Genomic DNA, 27,522 nt, shown 5'->3' on the forward strand with positions numbered 1-27,522 from the left:
ATAGGGACTGTCAGATGCTTGAGGAGATGATCTGTAGTTTTCAGGGAGTGTAATCCTTCAGCTGAGCTTGTTGTTTTTTTGTTGTTTTTTTTTTAATTTTGGTCTGTAACCATTTACATGTATCAGAATTTTTTATTAATTGTGATGAGTCTATTTGGGAGTAAAGCAGAATATTTTCTTGGAGGGTAACACATTGGATACATGTACCCATTCCTGCATGCATGTATGCAATATGAGTCTAAACTCTTCTCAGGTGTTTTGGGGATGTTATGAAGTATCAGAGCTCTGCCTGTTCTTCCTCAGCTTCTTCCCATGAGGGAATTCTCTTTGCTGAGAATTAGCTGAGATTCTTCTTGCTCATATATTTTGTCCCCAGTCAGCAGCTTCTCTTACCTTTTGCTGTATGATTGGTTTGTTGTCTGTCACATTGGTTTCACAGCAGAGCCAGCTTTAAAAATAGAAAAATTTCCCCTTCAGGTCACAATGCTTATGTTCACTGCTTGTTTGGCTGTTATTGTTGGCTGAAAGGCCATCCTGTGAACCATTGCAATTATCGGGTCTGGCTGAAGAGTGATTTTAAGGTTGATGTTTACTGCAGATAGTTTCAGTGATCTGGCCTGCAGAGTGGCCCCGTGAACAATTGTATTAAAACAGTCTGGGTGCTGGTAACATTGGAAAACTGGTGGGTGAGGGGAAGGGCAGGAAGGGAAACTAATTTCTCAAAGCTGGTTTCTTCACCAAAGCAAACTTGTCAAGTAGCAATGCTTTCATAATTTTTTTCCCTTAATAAATCCCTGAAGGATTTTCTTTTCTTTTGTAAGTCAAGATCTACAGTACCTTTGAAAAGCAGGATAAGATTTTACAGGCTGACCTAAAAATTTTGCTGCTGAAAAAGGCAGAGCTGTTCCACCCACACACATGTACTCCCACTGTTTTCCTTCTTCTGGTTCTAGGGAACAAATGTAGTAAATATCAAGCCAAACAAAAAGTAAAGGAGTTAGTCCTTATCAGGTTAATGAGCTGAGTCAGCTCATTAAAGGTCAGATGAGCCTCAGATGAGTACAAGAGATCTTTTATCATATTGATGGTGGAAGATGCAAACTACTCAGAGACATAAGGGGCTGCTGCTCTTTCCTTCCTGAGTGAGATGCATAATCCAGGAGGGAGAATCCTTCTGAGATGTTTTTCTGCTGCACAGGATCACATTGCATCTCTGCTTCTTCTCTAGTCCTATTCAAACTGAAAGCAATTTTTAAACTAAAGCAGTGTCATACAAGGATAATTTTGGCAATGTCAGCATGGCTAAAGAGCCACTTGTTTTCTGAAGTGCCTGTGTTATGGGACATCTGCATCCAATGTCCCTGATACAGGAAGCAGCCAGGATACAAAGTCTCCATGCTAAAGATGTCTCCCAAACCTTGACATCATTAATTTCACATCTTGGCTTTTGACTACTGGATATATTAACTGAGGGACCTGCGCTGGAAACACCTCACTCAACTGCTGTTGCAAAGTCCATGTTGAGGCTCAAAGATAGCACCCTTCAGAGCTCTTCTCTCTGCTCAGAGAGGAATTAATTTTCCAATAGTTCTCAAACACCTTGGCCACAGTCAGCAGTAATAGGGCATCTTTGTTGTCAATGTTAAAATAAAATATTGTGGCCTATAACCATTTAAAATAATGTCTCAACAAAAATAGTTTAAAAAATATTTTTAAAAGTGGAAAGGCATTTTGAATTTGCAAATTACTTAATCACCTTATCATTGGGCATAAAAACCCAACAACATCTGAACACACCCTAGAGAATACTATGAGTTAATCCCAAATGAAAGAAGCCATTTGCCTCTCACAGACTATTAGGCATTGATTCAGAGCACATTTAGGTCAAAGGAAGTAATCCTTGTGGATGGAATTTTGGCCCTACTGAATCAGTAAGACTTTTATTGCTGCACCTAACCAGGACCAGAATTTTGACCTTTTGATTTCATTTTACTCTGGGTCAGTCCCTCAGTAGGCATGTAAGAAATTACCAAGAAAATGATCTTGGTAGCAGCTTTTGGAATCGGAATACTTTGGGTTTATGATATGCTTGGTCCTTGGTCATAGCTTTTATCTAAGTATAGATTTGGAAGGTATTTAATTTTGAAAATAATACAGTGTACAAAATAAAAAATAGGTATGAAGAAAATATGAGGTGGAACGCTGTAAATCTTGTTGCACCATTTTAAAGTGACCTTTATAGTCTATACTTGAGGCAAGCAGGGATCATATGATCACGCTACGTTTGTGCCAGTAAAAGCTGTGCTATTGTTTACATGCTCTTCTGTCTTGCAAACACACAGCAGAATCTTAAGTCATGAGGAGTACAGTTAAATACTCTTCTGGTGAATTCCTTTTTTCTTTTCCTTTTGTTGTTGTCATACAAGTCATGGATATAAAGGAGATGAACACTGAATACTTCAGTAAAGAAATTTTGTTGTCATGGATTCGTGGTGATTGCTTTGGCAGAGAACTGGGGGAAAATAACCAAGTTACATACATCAGTTCCAATTAAAAAAAAATATATACTGTGTAATATTGTGGGTTTGACACTAAAAATGCCAGGAATTTTAAATTTTTAGTTTGTTTCAAAAAATAACAGCCTAATTTGGAGATTATCCTTTAGATTCCCTCAGATGTAGATGTAGTTCTGGATGTGAGATCAAAATTAAACTAAAAACACCAAAAAAGGGAAAGAATCCTCTGGAATTATTCAAAGTAACTTTCCTGTGGATAAAAATGACTTTGAAATTACTTCAATTCCTTCTGGGGCCACTGAGTGGCATCTGGGTATCTTTCCCAGGTATATGAGGTTCATATTTTTTGGTCAGTAAATGCTTAAATAGGCAGCTTCACTGTCGTGGAAGAGGGACAATTTTTATCAGTAAAAATTCACTTGCTTGGAGTGAAGTAAATCTGACCTATATTATGCTGCAGCCTAGAACAGGTTTAGATGGGAAATAAATTGTGAAAGAGTCAGGGAAAAAATATTGCTGCATGCTGTTTTCAATTTGGCCCTATAAAAACTTAGCAGGACTTTGAAAGTCCAGGATTTCAAGAGGGATAGAGTGGCTGGTAGGAGGGGTAGGTTTATAGGTTGTAATGTGTTGTAATACTAATAAATATACTGAGGAGTTACCTGTTCCCCAGTCATCATCTGTCATATAACAAATAGAGCATAGATTCACAAAGGGCTGGACTGCATGAATTTGGGTGAGTGTGTTAATCAGTGATGATGAAGTGATGAGTGAGCTGTTCACATCATCTCAATGGATGTCAAATAGAATGTTTAAGGCACTTTGTCACATAATTCATGCCATATGATTATTTCCAGTCTGATTCCCTGTGTATGAAAGGTCAGCAGCAAAGTTGACTTGCAGACAGGGAGATGGTACATCCATTCTTGAAAAGTGTGAAATGTTTCATGTCGTGGATGCACAGGATAAGCAGAGTTGAGAAAGATGTGATAGTGCTGTTGCAGTAGTTTAAAAAAGTAAACAACTAAAAGTTTTCTTTTTGCAAAGTGAAGTTTTTTAGCAAGTTTACTGGGGTATTTTCCAGCTTGCTGGCAGCACCTACATGCTGCTCAGGGTCTGTGAAAGGTGCCCTTGCTGCAGACTCACCCTGGGTACCATCTGCTTCGTATCCAGGAGCGGTCTTCTGATGGGCCAAGACATCCTAATACCTGTGACCTGCTGTTTAAGGTTTTACAGCTGATAATGAAGAGAGAGTACAGCTTGTTTTTCTTGTCAAGAAGTGAGCTTTCAAAATTGCAGTAAGAAAATCCCACAGAAAGGGATTCTCTCCTTTTTTTTCCTTTTTTTTTCCTTTTTCTTTTTTTTAATTGTTTTGGGGGGAAAGTGGCCTACAAGGTGAAGGAAATGCACCCATGTATGGCAGGAGCAAGGTGATTTGAATATCTGCTAAAAATTGACCCATGTAAAAGAAAAGATCCATCTTTTTCAGAATTGTCCAAAAGTCATTGACATAACCTTTGGTGGTATCTGGCCGTAGACAGAGCTGTAGGCACAAATAAGCGATGTCCATGAGATAGAGCAAATGTTCCTGCTGTGAAGTATCTGAAAAGGTTACACACATTGCTCAGAAATGGCATTGAGTGTGACTGAGAGAGACAGGAAGAGACTATGCAAGCAAAGGAATGCAAAATTGGTGCTCTGGATGAGACAGGGGATTCACCAGACCTGTATCCACATCGTGAACCTGCTTTTTTCAAGGAATATCTGCCCTAGTCCTCCTCTGGCTCCCTGTTACTGCCCAATCTTGCCTTCCCCTGGAGTTAATGTTCCACGTGCACTTCATGGCTGAGCAAACCAGCAAAGTGCCCTTGCTGCAAAGAAACCTTACGTTGTCTCAGGCTGCAGTAGGAGGAATGCTGCCTCCAGGTCAAGGGAGGTGATCCTCCCCCTCTGCTCAGCACTGGTGAGGCCACAGCTGCAGTGCTGGGTCCAGCTGTAGGCTCCCCAGTACAGGAGAGACATTGACGCCATGGAGAGAGTCCAGAGAAGAGCCAGGAACATGATGAAGAACTGAAACAGCTCTCCTGTGAGGAAAGGCAGAGAGACCCAGGGCTGTTGAGTCTGGAAATGAGAAGTCTCAGGGGGATCTAATCAGTGTCTCTCAATACCTGAGGGGAGAGTGCAAAAGCAACAGCATCAGGCTCTTTTCAGTGATGCTCAGTGACAGGGCCAGAGGCAGGGGACACAAACTGAAACTCAAGAGGTTCCTCTGAACAGCCAGAAATACTGTTTTTACTGTGAAGGTGACAAAGATTTTCTGGGGAGGCTGTGGATTCTCTGTCCTTGGAGATATTCAAAAGCTGTCGGGACATGATGCTGGACAATTGGCTCTGGGTGGCCCCGCTTTAACTTGGACCAGCTGCCTTCCAGAGAACTCTTCCACTCTCAAACACTTTGTGACTCTGTGGGTGGTATCACTAAAGGAGATACTGGCATGTGGGATGTAGACCTGTGGGTGATAAACTCCTCACCTGGCACAGGTGGTGCTAGAAAACACCTGTGATGCTGGCCAGCATAGGAGATGAGTGTCCAGTAGGCAGATCTGTTGCAGTAGGTTTGACTTGTACCTCAAAAAGTTTTAGAGATTGATGTACACCCTAGAGCATCAAAATTAGTATTCCTTCCAAAACTAATTAAGACTGTATATTTTTATAATTGCCTACATCTCTAATTGCAGTGAAAATCCATGCTCATCAAAAACTCATCCATAATTTCATTATCCACAGTGTGCCTTGTAATTAGGCTCTTGGTAGAAAATAGAGAAAGCTCCCAATCTGTCATCTTTGTACTGTTCTTTTAAAACATTGCCTTGCATTTCTGTCCTTTCTGTTTCTGACATAATTCTTTCAGTCTGCCTGGATATATTTCAATCCAATCTGTATGAAATGGAAACATACAAATTCTAATTAAGGACATGCATGAAATGAAATTGTTCCTTTCTCTTATTCCTAACTTCACGCCATATGAAGATTCAGTTGCAAAAGAGCTAATGAAAAAGGTCAGGTGGCTATACTGCTGTATTATTTGTACAAAATATGATAATGGAGGTAGTTAATAGGTACCTAAACAATGTTAATGGCTAACTTATTTTGGAAATAGAGTCATTAGCCAAGTTGTGCTCAAAAGTCTTGTGACTGTATTAAGTTGTCAAATACTCTGCTGCTTGGATTTTCAGAGAGCACAGCTGTAGAAACAAATCAGTTCACAAACATAACTTCACTTTTGCCTACACTTCCAAGTCTCCAGTGACTCCACTTTTGCAGCTGTGTTCTCATCAGTCTTGTGGCTCCATTCAGATCAGTTTGATCCTTCAATTTAGGACCTTTAAAAAAGGAAAATACTGCTGGTTTGTCTTGGGCAGGGGAGGGTTTGATTTTCTTGTGTGATGCAGCTGCTGTCACTCAATCAGTGTTACGTGCCCTTGGTTTGGGTTTTTGCCTCTCCTTGCACAGTTACGTTGAGCAGCATGGTGACTATTGCCCCCTCCAGAGCTGAGCAAAGTGTGTCAGCCCATATCTCTGTACATGAAGAACTTTGTCTGCTATCTGCTCGAGGTTTTCAGGGACTGATTTAACTGATCTTATTCCCAGAATGAATTAAATGGGGTTTGAGTATTTTCAAAGACCTAGAGAAATGCTACTGCCTAAGCCCTTAGAATTTGAAGCCCATGTTGAATAGCTGAAGGTATATAAAAGGAGTTTTTCACATATGTGAATGTTATGTATTTTTAAATTGAACCTAGATATGCAAGAATGTTTTACTAGTTTCACAGATAGCAGTGTAAAAATCAATTTAATCAGTGAAAAAGTGACTCCTAATTTAGAGTATGAACTGGGAGCTGCAGTAGACTGTGCTCTGCAGTTGGTGAAAGTCAGAGTCCAGGTCCGGATTCCCTAGAATACCACATTCATTAAAGCATCGTGTTTTTAGAAAGCATTTTTTGGAAGGGAGTCTTTGACACTGTACTGACAAGAGTCTTACATAAATTCCCATCTGTCACTCAGCACAGAAGAGCACATCTCAAATGTGGGCCACACAGCAGCAGCAAATCAGCTGCCTGCTTTTAATAGTACAGCAAGAGGTTTGAAGACATTTGATATTTTTATTACTGGCTTTTGCCACAAAATGCAGTCTTTTGAAAAAATGGTCAAATGCTGTAAAGGTTTTTTAAAAAAGCAAAAGCTCTTGAAACAGTAATTTCCTACACATCCAACCCTTATTGCCTGAATGAATGCCCAGGCTGTAATAGGTGAATTGGGTCTGAGGTTCTGGGATCATTTAGAAAAACCCTTTTAAGACGTTTCTGCCTTCTGGAATGGAAATCCATTTAGGCTATGTATTTGTTGTACTGTAATAGCTTTTCTTAAGCCATTGTCCCAAGGGTAAGTGCAAGTGGCTGCAGCAGCAGCAGCTGAGGTTACTTGCAGGTTTTGGAACACAGCTGAATTCTCACAAAGGGTCTATTATATTTTAAATGTTGGTTTCTATTATTTATGGTTGGAACAGAGGCAGAAACCCATTGATGCTGGCTGAGGATGCTGGAGGGAAACCCTAATGTTCCATTTAGTCTACAAGTTTAAATATAATCATTTGTCAGAGTGAATTTATTCCTTCCCAAGCAGCACCTGACAGGTGTAGAAGAGCTAAAGAAGCCTTCCTAAACACTTCCTGCAAGCATAGAGCACTTGCTGGTTTCTTCCAAAGCTTTGCTAGTTCTATAATGATGGAAATTCCTTTATCTCCTACTCTTCCCTACTGATTGCATGGTGAGGTGCATTTAAGTGCCAGAGCCAGGTGCCAGGGAAGGGAATGAACTATCCCTACAAAGGGGGTGTCTGCAGTTGCAGGGCTGCAGCCAAGCACTCAGCACAGGGATGGGGAGTGAAAGAAGCCCAGCTTTGGCAGCAGCTTGTGCTTGTACCAGCTCACTTGGAGGCACTTCATCTCTTGGCTGGCAAGTTTTGCTCCTGCAGCTCTCTGGTGCATGGTAGCCAGCGTCACTTACACCTGTGCTGTTTTGGGTAGGAGCTGCCCCTCTAGCTATGTTCCAGAGAAACTAATTAGATGGTTGCCTTATTTGGAAGGTCTTTCAGCTGCTCAGGGTGGGTTTGTTCCTCTTCTTATTTTCTGCTGTTAAGAAAAACAAGTGGTAATCTCTCCTACCTTAAATATTTATGTCAGTCTAAAGCATCAGCCTTTGGGCATAAACCAGCTCCATAAACTGTATGGTAGGGAACCTGGTTGCTGAGATGGCTGGTTGTCACCAGTCTTTTTGAATAGCTGAAATACAGGTTAAGCAGCTGGAACACGTTAATTTTTTTAAAAATTAAAGTTTACCTTCCAGTATGGGAAGGAGGAGCAGATCTGACAGTTGTGAGCCCATTTACTGAAGTTATTTTTTTGATTACAAAGAGATAAGGGGAAAAGTATAAAATCTTTTATTTTGCAGTTTACCAGTAGATGTTAGCAGTTTGCAAGAAAGAAAGTAATTTACAGTTCATTTAACTGCATTTGAAATTATTACTCCAACTGTATGATACCGAAAAGAAGAAACCCTGCATAGCAGAGTACACATGAGCAAGGCCTTTATGTTACCCATTCTTTCCATGTTTCTGTTTTTCCCTTGGAAAGGGCAATTGCCTGTAAGTGTCAGACTGACCACAGTGCCAGGGCCAGCAGAAGTTTCCGTAAAGAATTCTTTTCCAGTTGGGTATCCTGTTGTGATGCTGCAAGTCATGCCAAAATGTTCCCACGTTGTCTCATGATGGATCTGCTTTTGTTAACTGTGGGTGATTTATGCTTTTTTGGAGTCTCCTTGTAAATGATGTATTTTATTTTGATAGAGCAATGGTAATCTTTCTTCTTTGATACTAAAGCAATTGTGCTCCTTACATAAATAAGACAATAAAGAACCCATCTGGTCTCTTTCCAAAACCTCTGTGGTAGCTGACTCACATGTCCTATCTCTGCAGCCAGGTCTGGTAGATGCTTGCACTCTTGAATGGGCAAGTTAAGCACTCTTCCAGCACTTCCATTTCTTACACTGAAATGTTGGCAGTTTAGGAACTACCTCCAGGAAAAAAAGAGTTTTTAAGAGTATGCTTATTTTTACTTTTTCTGGAAAGCTCAGAAGCTGTATTGAGACTGATTGTTTAGTTCCATTAAAAGAAGAGCATAAGTGCTTAAAAGATGGAAATACTTTTGGTAAATACATCTGTCAGATCTCTGACCTGTTGCTTTTGTCTCATAAAAATAAAAAAAGTTTTTAGTAGAGGACTTAAATATCCATTTCAGATATATTAGTGAGTACTTAGAAAATTGATCTAATTAAACATTGTTAAAGATTTCCTGGAAAACTCTCCATAAAAGTGAAGTGGATTACTGAAAAATTGCTTGTACTGCTGATTCCAAAACATTTCAATACAGAAGTAAACAAAAAAAGCAAAAGCCTTTTGAATAAACAGGTGTTGATGTGTATAAGAAAATTTGTGTAAAGCCACAGCCTTCTGTGTTCAAGTTTGCCTGTTCTTTGGTCTGCTGTAACTTTTAATTGTTTTTCATATTCTTGTTGGTATGAAAGCTTTTTTTTTGGCCATTTGCACTCCATCTTTTCCATATTTGCATGATCTGATCTTGTTAATAAGCAGCAGTTTTCATCTTTGAAAGATCAGTTTCTCTTCCTCACATGATTTTATTATGGATATTTCAGAATCTATATTCATGTTATACAGACTAATTAATTATAATTTGTATATATGCAATTCTGTCACTATTCAGTGTTTCTCATAGTTTTTTCTCCTTCTACAAAAATGAGCTGCCTTGAATTCAACAAGCATTAATTTTGGTATGAATGGATCCTTATCAAGCTGGTAACATTTTCTGTGTTGTAGTTTAACAGACCTGATAGGTAGTCAAGGATTTTTTCTGTGCATATAAAAATTTAGGGATATAAACATTTTAATGTGTATTTTTTCCTCCAGCATGTTATTATCTGAAGTACTTTCATACTCAAAACCTAACATTTGTTCCCAGCATTTAAGGTTAACTTTCCAAGGAAAAGAAATATATTCAAATAGTGTTTCAAGTTACTTTTACAGTATTGCTATTCAAGTCATAAAACATTCAGCAGAATACCCAAACAACATGATACAAGAGATTAAAAATCAAGCTTCAGTTTTACCTGAGAGTTAATGCCACTGTTCATTTATTCACTCATTTCCTTTTCATTGGCAGAACCTGAAGAAGATTCAGGAAATGGACAAAGAGGCCAGTGATGATTCCAGCACGGATCTTGATGAACTGAAAAATGCTGACTGGGTGAGAGAACAATGGAATAGTGATTCAGCATCACTAGTGGCATTTTATTTTTCTTTATAAAGCTTAACTAAGGCATTATTACCTCTGCCCTGATGAGACCCCACCTGAAATAGTGTCTGTAGTTCCCAACATAAGAATCATGTGGACCTGTTGGATTGAGTCCAGAGACACCAAAAAGATGCTCAGAGGGCTGAAGCACCTCTCCTACGGAAACAGGCTGAGAGTTGGGGTTGTTCAGCCCAGAGAAGGCTCCAGGGAGATCTTAAAGCAGCCTTCCAGTACTTAAAGGAAGCCTCCAAGGGAGCTGGAGAGGGACTTTTTACAAGGACATTTAGTGACAGGATAAGATGGAATGGCTTTAAACTGAAAGAGGTTTAGATTAGATATTAGGAGAAATTCTTTACAATGGGGGTGGTGAAGCACAGGAGCAGGTTTCAGCAGCCTAGTGAAAGGTGTCCCTGCCCAGTGCAGGGGGGCTGGAACTAAATGAGCTTTAAGGTATTTTCTACCCAAACCATTCCATGATACTGTGCTCAAATCAGTCTCTGGATTTTTCTAGTATATGTATTAATAGTAACCCACTACAAGTTAGAACTAAATGAAATCCCAACTTCCCTTTGCAGACAGATAAAACAGTACAAGTATCTAAGTAATATATTTTGTATCTAAGTAATATATTTTTCCTTAGGCTGTTTTCATGGAGAAGCTTTTGCATTTTGCAGACTGGACATTTAGACAGGTACCATGCTGACTGCCCTTCAGAGGGGCAGTCAGGCAGTAGACAGAGCCATCAGCTGAATTTCTCCAGTGATGAAAGAAAAAGGCAGCAGGGAAACTCTCAAGCAGGAAATAACTTTATTGTCTAGCTACTGTTCTTGCCAGTTCATAGAGGAATATTACAAGGTTCTTAAAAGATGCTTGATTTTAATTTCCAATCTTCACTCCACCACCTGTTCTTTCTTCTCTCCAGCCATTCTGCTTCACAGAAAAAGAGAGGGAGGTGTTAGTATGAGGTGCTCTTGCAGGCAGAGCAAAAGGAGTTTTTCTATTGCAAAATCTTAGGACTTGGGAGTCCATTCCAAAATTTCCATTTGAAGCACAACTTTTGAGAAAATTTTACAGGAGAGTCCTGGGTAACAAAATTTCAGATTCAATCACTGTCTTAATTCACACAGTATTAGCTGTAAGTCTATAAACTTTGATTATGTGCTTGCAGTATACTTGAAGTGGGAATTTAGATGTAAGGTATGAGAATTTCAGATCCTCTTTCCATACTTGAGGTGAGACCCAGCAGTCCTGCTGAGTTGCAACAAAGTTTTGTTATGATCATGAGTGTTAAAAATAAGCTTATATAAAATAAAATGGGACTTGGTTGATGTGTTAAAAATAAAATAGTACAGCTGTAAATATTTGGTGGTGTCCTGGAAGGAAACTTTGTTTTAATATGAGATGGTATTCAAAGGTAAGGTATGCAGTAAAATGTCTGTGTCTTTTGTCTTCAGGCCCGTTTTTGGGTGCAGGTGATGAGAGATTTACGGAATGGGGTTAAACTGAAGAAAGTCCAAGAGCGTCAGTACAACCCACTGCCCATAGAATATCAGCTCACACCCTATGAGATGCTGATGGATGACATCAGGTCCAAGCGCTATACCTTAAGGAAGGTCATGGTAAGTCAAGAGAATCACTGGAGTTTTTCAAACCTGAAATGTTATTTTCCTTTTTTTATCTTCTTTTTGTCTTTTTTTTCCCTTCTGAGAATCTTGAAATTATTGTTTCTTATAGATACTAATGTTCGTGGGGTTTATATGGCATCATAAATTTGTGCAGTGCATTGAGGGAGAGAGCATGAAACCAACACAAGTAGTGTACTTTGTTTTCCATGTGGCAGGCATTTAAAATTCTGAAAGACATGCCTACCTATCATAAGCTTGAACAAGTCACTTGTATTGGGTTTGTGATCACTTTAGAGTCATCTCAGAAGTCCTGTCATGCTTTCCAATGAGAGATTGTTTTAGACTTTTCTTATTGGCAGTACATTTATCTTGAGCTACATCATAGTTTTTGGAATTCCAGAATGTAAAGTGCTGCCATGAATGATACTGTGATGGGAAAGGAAAGCCTGCAGTGGTTGAAAACTGCCTGTATCATAGTGTTTGTAAACTTACTTTACCATGATCTGTTACAAATTTTCAAGGAATAGTCCATGTTAAAAAAAATTAAATCTTCCATTTGTAGACGTTGAGCTCAGTTATTTTCATCATATTTTCTTGTTGCTTTCAAATTAAGACAGTATACCATGGCAAGCTAGAGAATGTTCATGGGTCTCCTCTCCCTAGATCCTCATAAAGGTGCTTGTGAAATTGACTTGAGGCACTCTTTTTATCAGACCCCATTTACTGGTGTCTCCCTGTTCTTTCTGTCCTTTTGGGTTATATTTTTTTCAATATTAAGATCTTCTTCCTCATTGTCTAGGAACTGATCTAAAGGGTGCCTTATCCCTGGTAGGACATTGTAAATCCCTTTGTCAAGGGCATGTATTTGGTCAACATCAATATTTATACCTTACACTTACTTATCTTCACCTGTCATTAGTTACAATGGAAGCATTGTCTTAGAACATTCAGTACTCAGATGTATTTACTTTCCTGACAAATCTTCACACAGTGACAGAGCTGTGATTCCACCAAAAAAAATCAGAGGGGAAGGTGAGAGTGAGGAAAACAGATGAGAGAGGCAGAAAGTGTGTTGTATAAATGCTTTTTATGTTTGAACTGAAAATACTTTCCTAATCGAGATCTGGATTTAGCCTATCTGATTGTATTTATTTTCTGCTGCAGATGTTGCTTAAATGTTAAATCAGTAGGGTAAAATGCATACCCAAGGTAAGGATGTCTGTCTTTCCCCTAACAATTCAGGGAACTGTGCTAAGTGTTCCTACTGCCCTCTGCAAAAGAGGACCGGTCCCCTCAGGACCTCAGTTACTGTATGCAATCAGAACAGTAGTTTTGCTTGAGTGGGAACCCCTGGGTCATCTAATTTTGCTTTTGTCAGACCAGCTTTTAATTCAGCTGCTGCTAAGCAAGCTCCTGCCTCTTCAGAAGAGATTTCCTTCATTATGTGGTACATCTTGGGGGCACAGCTGCTGCTCTGCTTATCCAAACTCCAGCTCTGTACAAAATCCCTGGAAGCAGCTATTTTTGGCCTGCTGTCTTGTCTTCTAGATAGAGTGTCCAAAGTGAACTCTGGGAATAAATGTGATTGCAATCAGCTGCAGGTGCAGTACCTGTAGGGCTGTCTGTGATGCAGTTGCTGGCTTAGTCTGACAAGTGCTGATGACACTGTGTTAGAAAAATCACTTCTTTCTTACTGGAAACCTTAAACTCAGTAGCTTGGATTCTGCTGCAGGGTCTGCTTAAAGATTGTGCAAAGCATGTTCAACAATAAGAGTGCAGCTTGACATGGAACGTGTGGAGCCTGAAGGATTCACACAGAATTACAGAAGTTTAGTTAGATTGCATAGATGCATCTTCTAACTGGCTATCACAGGTTGAAGTTGATTGTATGGATTCCCATCAGCAGAAAGCCTTGTGGTTCTTGAGAGGAGGAGAAAAGGATCCAAAATCTGAATTTTAAGGCAATCTAGGAAAGATGGATTATGTTTCTTTCTATCATTCAAAATGGATGTTCAGCAAAATTTGTATTAAAAGTAATTTTTGCTTTAAATTTATGGGTGGCTGTTTTAGACTTGGTAGCTTGTGAGGACATGTATCCTACTAATGATACCAAGAGGTTAAGTAAATTTCCAAAGTAATAAGTAATTTCTTTAAATAAATGAAAAGCAACATGAAATCTTTACTGTTCTTTTTATTAATGTGATGCTGTATTTAAAAGAGTAGCTTGATGTGTCGCTGACTGCTCAGTGTTCTGCATAGAAATTAAGGAAGGAACAGATGTTCCTGTTAAGCCATATTTTAGTGTTGCAGACTGTTGTGCTAACAGACAGCAGTAACTGGAGCTTCCTGTTCTCACCCATTGTTATAGTGCAAATATTCAAAATGTTTTGAAGATGTAAAATGTCAGATTCTGGGCTTTTGGTAAATAACTGGTTTCATTTGTTTCGGTGACGTTGGCATTTCTATTTCAGTACATCTGAAAATAAATTCAGATTTGTCATCTTTCTATCCTGAGGCTGAAATTGTTGTGGGAGCAAGATAACTTTCATTCTGGAATTTTATAAACTTTGAGTATCTACCTTAGAGAGATTTCATAGCTTTCCTCACCTATGGAGCACCCACTCCCACAAAAGCTAAAAGCTGTGGTCATTGGTAGAGGCAACACCTGGAAATTAAGAAATGTAAGAATTAAATTACTCTTTTAGGTTTAATTTTTCTTTATTATTTATATGTGTTGAGCTAGCTTTTAATTTCAGTTAAATTGTGCTTCACAATTAGCTCTGCTTTCTGTCCGTCTCCACCTCCCTCCAAGCTATGCACCATTCACTGTATTTCTTGAGCAGTGCTTATTGAGCAGTAGCTGATGTCTCTTGTGTTACCTGCTCAGTACATGCCTGCCAGGTACTTTTATGCCTTATCCAAACTCAGCATTATGTTCCATAACAGTTACACTCTTTGTAGGTAAGATCACTCTTGTTATCATATTTGAGCTCTTCACAAGTACTTGTCATGCAGTGATATTGGCCATGTTGCAGAAGGGGAATTTAAACATACAGGTTGAAGCCATTGTTATCAAAAATATCCAGTATTTGAATGTCTAAGCTGAGAATCCTGTGGCATGGGGGTTTTTTTTTGTTTTGATTGTTTGGTTTTGGGTTTTTTTTTTCATTTACTTCTTTGCAGTATCTATCATCTTAGAGTACTTAGGTTGATTGCAGTGACAGCTGTGCACAGGCAGTATTTTCATAAGCATGAGTTCATATGCTTCAAGCAGGACATAGAGAATGTGAGCTTTGCTGTGCAAAGGACTTTGACCACTTTATCCAGCTGGACATTATAGAGTTTGTTGTCCCCTTACACACAAGTCTGACTTGGTTGTGGTGAGTTGCTTTCAGCAGGGGAACTGTGCTTTTCATTTTACACCTTCATCACATGTTTCTACAGAAGTGTAGAAGTCATCCTAGGCGGAGCAGGGAACATTGCAGTTCCTAGTCATGCTTTGGGATATTCAGAGGAGGGGCTCTGGTTACCATGTGGTATCATAAACTTGTTTCTGCAATAGATGTGCAGGAACAGCAGTGTGAGTACAGTGCCTCATGATGGGAAATACCAGAGCACTTTATTCCTGGACATTGCTGCTTCAGCTTGCTGTGGGGTGTCAAAATAGTGTAACAACTGTGTTAACTAAAACACTATACTGTCTGCATAATGCAAGGTGGTAAATAGATATCTACTTAAAATAATTTAATTCACCACTGAACTTTATTGTGAGCTCTTCCAGAAATGATGTAGTGTGTCCCCTCTGTTTCAGTGCCCATGCAATTTCCTTTTAAATGAAAATTTCTAGATAGTACAAAACAATATCAGTTTCCCCTTGACTGTTATTTAAAGATAGCACTCTCCTATTTATTGCTGACACTTTTTATAGCTGAACAGATAAATGGCTAAGATAATTGAGTGTCAATGATAGGTGATGTTATTTTTTGTGAAAGTTATCAGCAATGTACTTCTTGCTTGGGATCACCATTTTTAAACCTTTGAGCTTCAGCCAGAGGTGACTAAGTACCATTTGCCATTATTTTTTTAATTGCAAATCTATATTTATATATTAAAATGTGATGGTAGCAGGTTGTTGGTAGATGATGACATGCTAATTTTTCTGTGCATTGGGTGGTTAGATCTCTACATTTATGTTTGATTTTTATAATAATTGGTTAAGCTTTCTTCACACTGTTTGTTTTAATGCATACTGCTGTACAAAAACTGTTTTACATACATGAAGGTTTAGGGTAGTTCTACTGTGTTTTGAGGTATTTATTCAAATACTGGCTTGTAGTTGGGGACAGCCTGTTATGTGGAGTGGAAAAAAAAAAACCAACCAAACTTTTTGCTTGGTGTTTTTTTCCCCCTGCAGCCTGGGTGTCATGGCTGCATCTCTGCAATGTCTTTGATTGAGACTTTAATCAAGAGCCATGAATTTTAATTAAATAGAAATAAAGGATGCATTTGAAGTTGCTCACTACAGAGAGAGTTACTTTGAGTAAATAAATAAATTTAGTCTGAACAGAGAGGATAGAAGTTTCCCTGCAGTATCTTTCATGTCAGTATCTTGTTTGGGTGCAAAGTACAAAAAGGTGGGTTCTGCCACTGATACTCCTGCTCTTGGCTTCTTGGCTGCAAAGCATCCACTTGCTTGGCCACCAGCTCCCCATGTATCCTGTGGAAAATCACTTAAGCAAATCCTACATTTCTCTTTTTCCAATCAGATGGTAATACTGATACTAATTATACCCTGGTGGCATTAAGTCAGGGCCTAGAGCGCCCTGGAGGTGAAAGGCTCAGAGCCATGTATTATTTATTGACTATTGTCACACAGAGGGTTGTTCCCCAAGGCTCCAACAGAGATTATCAGTTTACAAAACGGCTGTTCTGATGGTAATAATTCTCAACTTCAGCCGTCAACTTTGACATCTGATGAACAGTAGCTCAGGGGAAGAGAGTTCTCATTTCATTAACAATCTTCCAGGGCATGCTGGCCTCAAAAAACTGCTCAGTCTTTGAACAGAAGAAATCAATCACATCCCTTAAAATAGTATTCTCCTTATCAGGAAATGTCAAATCATGGTTTAGTATAAACCTTTTCCATTTTAATTTTTCTGCACTATTTTTAAGAAGGTGATGCATGTTGCAGAGTTTAGCAGCTTGGAATTCTTTGCCAAGCAACATGAAATTCACTCTAAGGAAGCTAAGGAGGGTGGAACAAATAGAGTTTGGAGCGTGTCTGGGTTAGGATATCTCCAGCAAGAGTCCTCAGGAAAGCAATTAAATGTTCCCCAGGAGGGACTCTGCATCTGATTTTTTAGAGGACAAGGGATGAATCTTCTCAAGGAGGCTGTCACTCAGCCTCAGCCTGAACACAGGGCATGCCTGAGGTGAGCAGAGCTTGTATGGAAGCTGCTTGGCATTGGTGAAGTTCAATTAGGGATCATATCCAGGTGACCTTATGGGCATTTAAACCCCTTTTTGTGTTAGCAGCAGTCCTTCTGGTTAGCAAAAGGGAATGTTATTTGGCAAACCAGATATGTGTCTTTACATAGATTTTCTGGCTACAGAATTTGTATGAATAGAGTCTCACAAAAAACAAAAAGAGGCAACTGACCCTTAAAAAAGGAAAAAGAAGTCTGAAATATGGAATACTTGGTCTAAACGATATAGTGACATGGAAATTTCTGTCAAATTGGAGGACAGGGCTGATGGCCAGCTACTGTGCAGTAAGAGGAGGTAGCAGAAGGATATATATGACAAAGGATGATCTCTTGTCCCTGACAGTATGCTTGGGCACCGTGCTCTGTGACAACTGAACCTGACAGGTGGGGGTTTTTTAAAGCAAATCCATGCACTAATTCCCAGCTTACAATTTATACATTCTTCATATGATATGAAAACTTCCATTGCCTTCTTTAAATTCTTTACATATAGTGAATTGGTGATTCTTTCCTGTGATGTCTTGTATGTGGTCTTACATCTAAATGTCTAAGTGTTTCTGGAGAAAACTGAACAAAAAAAGCAAACAACCCTCACCCAGCCCCTCTGCTACAGAAATATGTGATTTACAGTGAGGAAGCCTGCTTCTCCGATAGACACAATTGCAGCCTTGATGTTTGATTTCATTACTTCAAAATCCTCAATATTGCTGCTTAAAGCTGCTGCAGTTGGAGTTATTTTGCAGCCATCAGCAAAACTGAAAAGCTGCTAAGTACCTTTTTTTTTTGCTTGCCTGTGCTCTGCATATGGATTGTTGCTCCACTCAGGACTGGTGGGGTTTTATGTCTGGTGCAGGTGTCAGAACACTGCAGCTCTGTCAGGGTTGTTGTGAGTTTTCAGTGATCTCATCTGCATGAATACAAATGTGAAACACAGCAATATATATTTCACTTTCTCCTTTCCAGGTCAATGGTGACATCCCACCTCGATTAAAAAAGAGTGCCCATGAAATAATCCTGGATTTCATCCGATCGCGACCTCCATTAAATCCTGTACGTAATCCAGTGGCCTTCATTCCTTACAAAACAGTGGCTTTTCAAAGCATGTTTGGTTTCAGCAAAAATCTAAACATAGTATTTTCTGCCAGGGCTTTCAAAAATATTGTATTTTGTACAAAGAACAGGATCCCTTAAAAGAACAATGTGTAATATGCTGCACATCTCAATTAACAGCTGTTATTGCCCGCAGCCCTTTATCCCTAGGGAACCACGATGCATAAAATCCTCTTTCAATTTATGCTGAGGTTTGAAATTGAGTATATATAAAATCATATCACAGCATTCCACATTTTTTTCCAAAAAAGTGTGAAATCTACTTTCAAGGATGCACTTTTTAATGTAAATATGATTATCTCTGTATCCCAAGGCCTCGGCAAGGAAACTGAAACCAACCCCGCCACGGCCCCGCAGCCTCCATGAGAGGATCCTGGAGGAGATCAAGGCAGAGAGGAAGTTACGTCCAGTCTCCCCTGATGAGATAAGGCGAAGCAGGCTGGGTAAGCACCTGGCCAGTTTTTACCTGCAGCATCCACAGAAAACTTCCCACATAGGAAGCAGCAATTTTAGCCACATCTGTGCAGATGTCACCAAAGATAAATTACTCCTTCAGAAAAAAAAATAGCCCACAGGCTTTTCTAGGGCTGTGCAATCTTTGTGCTTAGTTATATTTTAAAATATGAAACGGAATGGTTTACCATAATTCTATGCAAGTTTTTAGTGTTTTACATAAATGGAATGATATTGTATTGCTTGTTGCACATGACAGTTTATGTTAGATTTGCTGAGAATGGAACAGGTATTGTTTGTCTCTAGTGCAGTATACCTTGACTATCTGCAAGTATTCTTTACATGTTGATTTTTAATTAATTTATTCTCTTTGTTTCCTGTTGTTAGCATCATCAACTTATTTATTTTAATTTAAAATCAGCTTTTATTTTGTTTACTGAATCTGTTGCATTTATATTGAATCTAAATCTTTGCTTCATTTTCCAAGTTATGGAAAATGTGTTTGTAGGTCTTTTCATGGGAAAACAATTCAGACTTGCACTGCAAAGCATTTCATTCCTGCAGTGTATTTTCAGCAAACCACTACGGAATGATGCAAATACTATGCGATGCAGCAGTCACCCGTTTGCATTATTAGTTCAGTGGTTCTGATGGCAAAAGCATGACAAATACAGGCCTACATAGTGACTTAGATTGCTTTAAGGGTACTGTATTTATCTGTATCAGAAAAACTAAAGTAGCTGAATTTTTAAAGAGCAAATGTGGCTGAATCTAATGGCTGAAAACTGTCAAAAATCCACGTACGACAGTACTCTCTGTCACTGCTTTTTGAAAGATATTTGTACTTGCCACATGTGCCTAAAGGCACTGGTCCAGATTCAAGTGGATTGTGACAACCCGTTGTCTCTGGAGAAAAACAATTCCATCAGTCTTGCTTTGTTGCATTGTTTTTGAAGTGCTTGATGGAGTTTGGGGAATGCTTGCTTGCATTTGTAAAAGAACAATGCTTCAAATATTGGTTTTTTGGGCCTTCCAGTTTCTGGTTTGGATTCAGTTTATGTTTGCTGTATCAATTAACATTTCTCACAGGCCTAGACTTTTTTCCAAATGTAGGAAGCTTGTAGAAATGTGGAATGACTCCTTACTTTTCTTTCAAACATTCAGTTTCAGTGTTTTATATTTTGTCCATCTGGGAACTACCGTGTTGTCTCAGGGGCAGCAAACCTGATCTAATAAATCTTTACAATTTCCAACTGATATATGGCATCAAACCCAGTTAGCAAATAGTTTCTAAAACTGATGTTCAATTCTGAACCACTACAGCTTAGGACTTCTGGACTGATTTCAAGGCATTGCCTTCAATGAGGGATACCTGTCTTCCACTTATTCTTCCCTTTTTGTTAGAGCATTAAATTTTTGTGTTTTGGAGCTGGGGTAATTCCTCTTAAGTCCAGTGAATGGACTGGATTAAATGCCACATTAACGGAGGTGTAGAAGTGGATGCATGCAAGCTTTTTTCCAAGTATATATTAGTTGCTGGCATGAAGAACTAAAAAGACCAAAGGCCTTTAAGATAATTTTCCTTATGTTGACATAAGAGGTTTCATTCTTTCTCACAATTGGAATGATTGTTACACCTTAAATTCCTTTTAAAAAAGAATGTGCTTGTGAAGTTTGGGAACAGAGCAACATTAATGGCATTCAGTGTGGCACAAATAGATCTGCCATACAGTTTAAATGACCACTGAATGTAATTTAGTGTAACAACATGTAAGGTAATGAGGTTTAAGGATTATAAATCTAAGTAGAAACACCATGTGGGGCACTTGCACCATCTGGACAGAAATATTTGTTGCTGTTAAAAAAGGAGAAAAAAAATAGCATATTACAGTGACGTATTCAGGAGCATAAAGTGTGTTTCACATGTCCCAGACATGTTTCACATGTCCCAAACTCCTTTTTGCTCAGTTTATACAGTCAAGAGCACAACTACACTTGGCTGTTGGGGCGAGTGGGGGCTGTACTCTTGCAGTTCCTCATGTCTGATAAGGCTCTGTACCTATGGCATGTGTTCCCCAGCAGCCACAGGCTCTGTCCCTCTCTCTGCACCACACGTGGCACAGGTAAGATCTTCTCTACCCTGGCCAGTCTCAGTCTAAATCTTCTTTGGAAAGGGGGTTGAACTGTGCTCACAAAGGGAGAGGTTTGAGTAGAGGAGTTGGAGTGAGCTTTCAAATGACCCCATGAAATCATCAGTGTAAGCCATGGAGACAAGCACAGCCTTGAGGTACACGTGCTTTTAATTAAAACCATGGGTTTGTGACTCAGGCAAGTGGAGCTAATGGAGCTTGGAGAAAACTTTGTTTCATGTGCAGTTTTTATCAATGTCTCAGCATCCTAAACACCCTTCTGCTTTAAGAAGTATGTGCCTTTATGCTAAGTAGAGACAGGAATTTTGGTACTGTTACTGTAGCTATTACCTATGCATAATTTCTAGTTAATGAATACAGAAAAAACTCCCTGACTCCCAGATTTAGCTCTGAGTCAACCACCTACTGCATGCAGCACTTTAAATTATTCTCATGAGCAAAACTTGTCCCAGTACCACCTTTTTATTAACATCTTTTAGGGCAGTGGTGTGTATGTCTGACAGGCCCTTTCTACCAGCTTGCAGGCTGATCACCTGTCAAGTAAGACACATAAGCTGATTTCAATTTTGATGCATTTTTGCACATTCTTGCCATTGGGCTTGGCCTGCTTATCTGAATTAGTGCACTGAAATTTTGTTTTCAGTTGAAGAATATTTTGAGGGTCTGCTTCCTGAATACACTGTTTAATTAGAAATATGGATAATTTTTTACAGAAGTGAAGAACATCTGACCACTTTCTTATCTGACAATAAAATCATCAGAGGCCCAGGAAGAAGGGAATAATATTATGGATGGATTTTAAAGGCTAAGTGGACCTAAGGTTTTTAAAAAGAACAGGAATCAGCACAAATCAGATTTTGTTGGCCTTTTTTTCCATCCTCTTCAAGGAGGATTGCTCTACTGTGCAAGCTTAGCTTGGGTGTCTCTCTTTATTAGTTTAATTATAATCATTGGAGATTATGCTTAAAAAAATTAGAAATATCTTTTTTTCAGGTCACTGAAACTTGTGTGAAATGTGGCTTTGTGCTTTCAATTTTTTTCCAGCTCTTTCTCTCCTCTCTCTCTCTCTCTTTCTCTTACTCTTTCCCTTTTTCCTGTTTCTCTTTTGTGGTGATTTTATTTTAAAGTATTAAATTTTTTAGATATTTGTCTGTTGTTTTGATATTTGATGTATTGAATTGCAAAAATCTTAATTTCCTGGTAATATAATTGCTCTGTTTGCAAGTCCTGTTTATGCTACTGTAGTTTTCAGATTTTGTTTTTTTTGTCATATGTCTGACACATTTTGGATTTAAGCAAGAGAGTCCAAAATGTCTCAAGTGGAGTTAATATTTTGTTTGTGTTATCTCTCTGCTTTTCTAAGAGCTGAATCATTTTCTTTTTTTGTTGTGTTTGTTTCTTTTTTTACAGCAATACGGCCACTTAGCATGTCTTACAGTTTTGACTTGTCAGGTAAAATGTGCTGCACCACCTGATGTGGTTGTTGTGCTTATTGTGAAATTTGTTCCATCTGTTTGTTGAATTCCCATCTAAGAAAGAAACTTGAAGGGATTCTTCCAAGATATGGTCAGTGAAAATAAAAGAATTAGAAAAATTACTTATTAATACTTACATTTCCCTCGCCATAAAAGGATGCCTAGGTACAGGAAACATCTGCATTTCACCTGAAATACAGAGTGTATTCACACCAGAATGCTGCAATTCTGCTTAAATTAATAAACAAAATAAGATTATTTTGAGAGCTATTCCAGACTCTTAAAATGATTGCAGAGTTCAGCATCACCTTCAAGTCTGATTTATTTCTTGATAAATCTGACTTCTGTGTCTTTGCACTGACTTTTTGACTAGACCATCTTTTGCAGTACTTCAATTCTCACCAGGATCCTAAAACTAGCTTTGACCTCATCTACCTTTCTAGATTCAATTAAATATACCTATGTATATTGATCTAGAAAGAAACTGTCAGTTCTACAGTGTCTTTATGGTGAAAGCTTTGTGAGGTATAAAATTAAAGACATTCACCAACAAAAAGGCTAAACCTTCCTTCTTTACTTGTTAGAAAAATAAGGTTTGCTGGTAATAGCTGGTACAGAGGATCCAAAAGGTGACCTTTCATCAACTATCTAAGTTTTCAGGTTTCCTCTGGTGAGCCATTAGTTAGGACATGCAGCAGCTGTATGAACCTGTTGCCCTTTGGATACTGCATGTCAGATAGCCTAGTAGCCAGAAAATAATTCATTCCTTCCTCATTATACACCAACATTCCAGGATGATCAGGCCCAAAATTTCCATCATTGATGCTGGAAATATTCAACATCAGCCTCAAAGGTTTGTTGGCAGAAGAAATAGCTAGCTCTTATCAAATTTCCCCTAGGTGACTCTCAAAAAAGTCTCCAAATAAATCCATGCTCTTTGTACCACCTCCCCTCCTTCCTCTGGGTTACAGATAGAAACATCTCATCTAGGACTTCAGCAGAGTTCACATCCTCCGTTTTTCCATGCATCCTTTAGCCTCATCTGGTTATTTTCCCCACAGAAAGGCATCATCTGACTGAAATGCTGGCATATTGTGAGCTAGAAAGACCACATAATAAAGACCACATAGTTTTTTATTCCTATAACCTAAAAAATGCAGCATTTATGTAATATAGGAACACAGTTCACAAGTGACATATCTGTGAACATGGCTCCCTATTCTAACGTGAGCCAAGGAAACAGCTTGCCACTGTTGAGAGGGGAGGAGGGACTCTCACTGCTCCCTTCCTCCCCAGGCTCCCCTCTAAGCATGTGATGCTCCCACTTCTCTGTGTCAGTCCTGCTCATTTATTCACAGGAGGACCATGTTAAACTCCTGGAACCCAGGCACAAATATTTTTAATATTTTTACCAGGTTGTTCTTCTGCTCTTTTAGTGATTGAAGGCTGCCTGCTATCTGATCAGATGATCAGAGAGCTGGCTGAGGAGGGCAGCTGATGAGCAGGGGTGGAAGGGAGGAAGGAGCAGGCGCTGCTGTCAGAGGTGGTGACAAGCTGTTAATGCAACTCGAGCGTTTTTGTGAAACCTTACACTCGTGGTGTGTGGTGCAGCTACTACAGCTGTCTGCTGGGATTCACATTACATATGTACATGGCATCATATTTTACTCCCCTGAAAGCTGCAGGGTCCCCAGGGCCTCAGATAGAAGCATAAACAGGCAAACTTACGGTTTCAAAAAGTATTGCTGCTTTCAGATGTGCCAAAAGTTCTGGTTTTAAAAATATAAAACTGAATATGCCAGTGACCAGCTAAAGGGAAATGTTCAGATCTGTCTTTCTATGTGTGTCTGTCGGCTTCTTCTTTTGCCTTTCATTTCCAAGAATTCTGAGATATCCTCATTTGTTTAAATCCAAACAATATTTTGTAATCCATTCATTCATAACCATAATATTTTTATTTTGAAGAAGTAGCTTTAAAAATCTGTACTGTACTTGGATTTGCTGGTTTTGACTGACCACTGAAGAACTCTTCCTGGTTTCTTTATCCATCTCCCAAATGTGATTGGTTTTGGTTTTGCAAGTCATGTGGTTCTCAGCAAGTAGCATCATATGGCGTGACTGAGTGATCTGATAAAGTGTCCTTAGAAATAAATTCAGCATGATTAAAACATTCCAGTTAGGTAGATGTGAGACACCAGATGAGCAGTACAAGTGAATTAGATGGGTTGGGATATTGATAGTAAGCAGATAAGCAGTAATTTTGGATGCTGTTGCTTTGCGTGCTTTTACTTTTTTCATTCTTTTAGAGGCAGAGAGGCTGTACTGTGCTTTCATCACTGCTTGCACACACTTGCTTTTTCACTGCTTTCATTGCACTCTGCTTGATGGAATTGCTGTCACAAAAACCCCACAAACCAGCTGAAAAAGAGAAGTGTTTCCTGCTAAGTGCTAAAGGACGGGTGCAGGTTTCTATTATTCATGCTGCCTGCGATGGGGAGCATGCAGAATCCTGGGAAGACTTTTGCTGGCACCAAGCCAGTGTAGTTGGTGTGTCACAGTGCCCAGCTCCACACATCTGCCTGCTGTTCTCCTGAAGAGGAGAGGAGGGGCTCCTGGGGTCTCCTTTTACACTGCTTTTTCCTTCTGGTAGAATAGAAGGAGCAAGTGGTAGCCACCTGTAGTGAGTTACCTGAGAGGTATTCAGATAACAACTGGGGACCAGGGCAGTCATTACTCACTTCCTTTAATAGAAAAATAGCTGAAAAGCAGCTTCATTTCAATGCAGTGCTAAATGCAGCTCAAAAGATCAGTCATTGCCACTCTTAACACTCGAGTTCTTACCTCAAAGCTGTGTGCATTGCTGCTTTGAAGTTGTTATTTCAGAAACAGTTTGTACATTTTGGGGGGAAGGGGGGAACTGGGAGGTGGGCAGGGAGAGAGGAGGAAACTGAAGCATTTAACATTGAATTTCATGGGGATTATTACTTTTAGATTATGTCTGTCTCAGACCAGTGGGAGGCAGGAGCTTCACCAGATCTTTGTAAACTCTTTAGTTTACATAACACAGTGATACATGGGATGCAAACACAGCAAAAGACTGATTTATTAGTTCTCAGGTTTGAATTCAACATCTGAAGTCCAGTGGAATGAGTGCATCTCTGTTACTTTTACTCATTATGTGATATGTCCCACCATATTATCAACATAATAGCCAGCAAAAAGCAAACATATAATAATTCTGCAAATCTATTTTAGCCTTCTTTTAAACTCAGTGTAAAAAATTATAATCCCACGGAGTACATTTCCTGTACAGAGGAAAATTTAGGTTTCTGTCATCACTCTTGGCCAAGGAGAGCTGGTTAGGAAGCAGACAGCATTTGGTTACATGGCTGCTGAGGTTTGCATGTAATTTGTGGTCTGCTTAATTCCTTGTTTCATGAGACATAATCTTACATGTAAATAAAGGCACATTTCATATTATCCTACAGTGGGGTTTTTTGTCTCCCCCTTCCTAAGGCTGGTCAGGGAAGCCCAACACAAAGATCAAGTAATCAAATCAAGACCTTGCCTTCCTTCATTTGCCTGTTGTAATGAAAGCTTAGAGAAAATCTCAAGAGAAACCAAACACAAACATCCAATTTCCAGGTACTATTCACTGTACTTGCTGCCTGAAAACACAAAGAAATGACACTCCCCCAGCGTGTCTGGTCTGACTCTCTAATAAATCCTTAACCCCAGGCTATTACTCACACAAGGCTTTTTAAATATCATTGAAATCATCTTCAAAATGTTTAAGTGTTTTGTGAACCTAGAGATTGTAAACTACTATCCATTTTTTAAAAATATATCTAAGTTTTGTTTCAAAGAATTGTCCATTGATTTCTTCTGCCATGTTCATATTTATAAGATTTAGTCTCTTTGTTGCTTCTGACTTGTTTGTCCTAAATAATTTTATCTTGTTTATGACAGTGTACGATTATTTGTCACCTGCAAATGTTTCTGTTGTCCAAACAGATCACTAAAACAGCTTAAACAAACTAATCATTTTTTGGTCTATGTCTGCTAACAGATTCTGCTTTCAATTTTAGAACAAGGCTTTTTTCTTTAAATCTGTTTGTTGAAACTCAAATGTTTCAAAATTTGAGTTGAAACATTTCAATGTTTCATGATCTTTTCCTTAAGTTATGATAATCCGTTTATTCACATGGATCCAGTACTGTAAGTGCAAGAATGATAAATTGAACTTGATTGATCAAATGGATTTTATAGATTGGACTGTCTTCTAATTTTATTCTTTTTTTATTATTATTCTTTAGTGCTTGCAAGTTGCAAAAACTCCCTGGGTTTTTTTCTCTAGAGGAAAGAATGGTGATAAATCACATTTCCTACTGAAGAAACCTTGAAAACAAGTACTATGACGGATTGTCTTCTTGATTCACCTAAAATTTCTTTGGTGTTTCTAGAAGATTTGAATCAACATATGAGCAGCTCAGCAATATGTATGAACAACTCACATGTGCCTGACTTTAAATAACAGCTGGTTTAGGCTTCCTAGATCGTGATTGGCTACATAAATTACTTTCAAAATGGACCAGAGAGTTCCATTTCTAAAGCCTAAAGAAATTGGGCGTAAATTCCTAGGGGGAAAAAAAAGCAGGCAAACAAACATAAACCATCAGAAAACAATTTTTGATGTGAAAACACATTCCATCCCCTGCCATAGGGGGTGTCTGGTGGTGTCCCCCCTTTTTCCTTTCCCCATTTGTGCCTATCGTGTGTTTTGCTTTTTGGCAGGAGGGCAGTGCTGCTGGCCTTCCCATGATTTATCTCCCAGTGAGTCCAGCAGTGCTTACAGGGCATTCTTCACCCTCCCTACCACCAGGCAGGGGAGTCCCCACCCAGGAGTTTAGGGGAGAAGGGGCACCACCTTTGGCTCCTGTGTGGGTGGTGCTGGGGCTGCTTCCTTGGATGGTCTGTTCAGGAACCGCCCTGTGCCATCCAAAGACAAATCAAAGGTTTTTCTTGCTCAGAACTTCTTCAATCAACTACATGCCAGCTAGTTATGAGGTCTCCAGAAGTGTCACTGGCAGCAGGGAGGGGAGGCAGTTTGGGTTTTGTTTTCGTGCTGTCCCTTTCTGGAATTGCATTGAGCTGCTGGCAGAGCAGGAATGCATTTGATGTGGGGGACGCCCGTGCTGTACCCACAGAAATCCAGGAGGAAGAAAACCCATGACCTATAAGCCATTGTGGTAGTCAGGACAGCCATTAGCAAAGCCTTTGAA

The 27,522-nt window shown here is 39.2% G+C and overlaps 1 protein-coding gene across 1 annotated transcript in view; it reads left to right on the forward strand.

Moving 5' to 3' along the window:
• Positions 1 to 27,522, forward strand: part of SPIRE1 (spire type actin nucleation factor 1) — a 128,029-nt gene that overhangs the window by 78,248 nt on the left and 22,259 nt on the right. The window contains 4 exon segments of the mRNA XM_030944194.1: positions 9,810 to 9,893; positions 11,396 to 11,560; positions 18,016 to 18,102; positions 18,476 to 18,605. Of these exon segments, the coding sequence (XP_030800054.1) occupies positions 9,810 to 9,893; positions 11,396 to 11,560; positions 18,016 to 18,102; positions 18,476 to 18,605 (466 nt within the window).

Source organism: Camarhynchus parvulus, chromosome 2 (assembly GCF_901933205.1).
Source record: "Camarhynchus parvulus chromosome 2, STF_HiC, whole genome shotgun sequence".
NCBI lineage: Eukaryota > Metazoa > Chordata > Aves > Passeriformes > Thraupidae > Camarhynchus > Camarhynchus parvulus.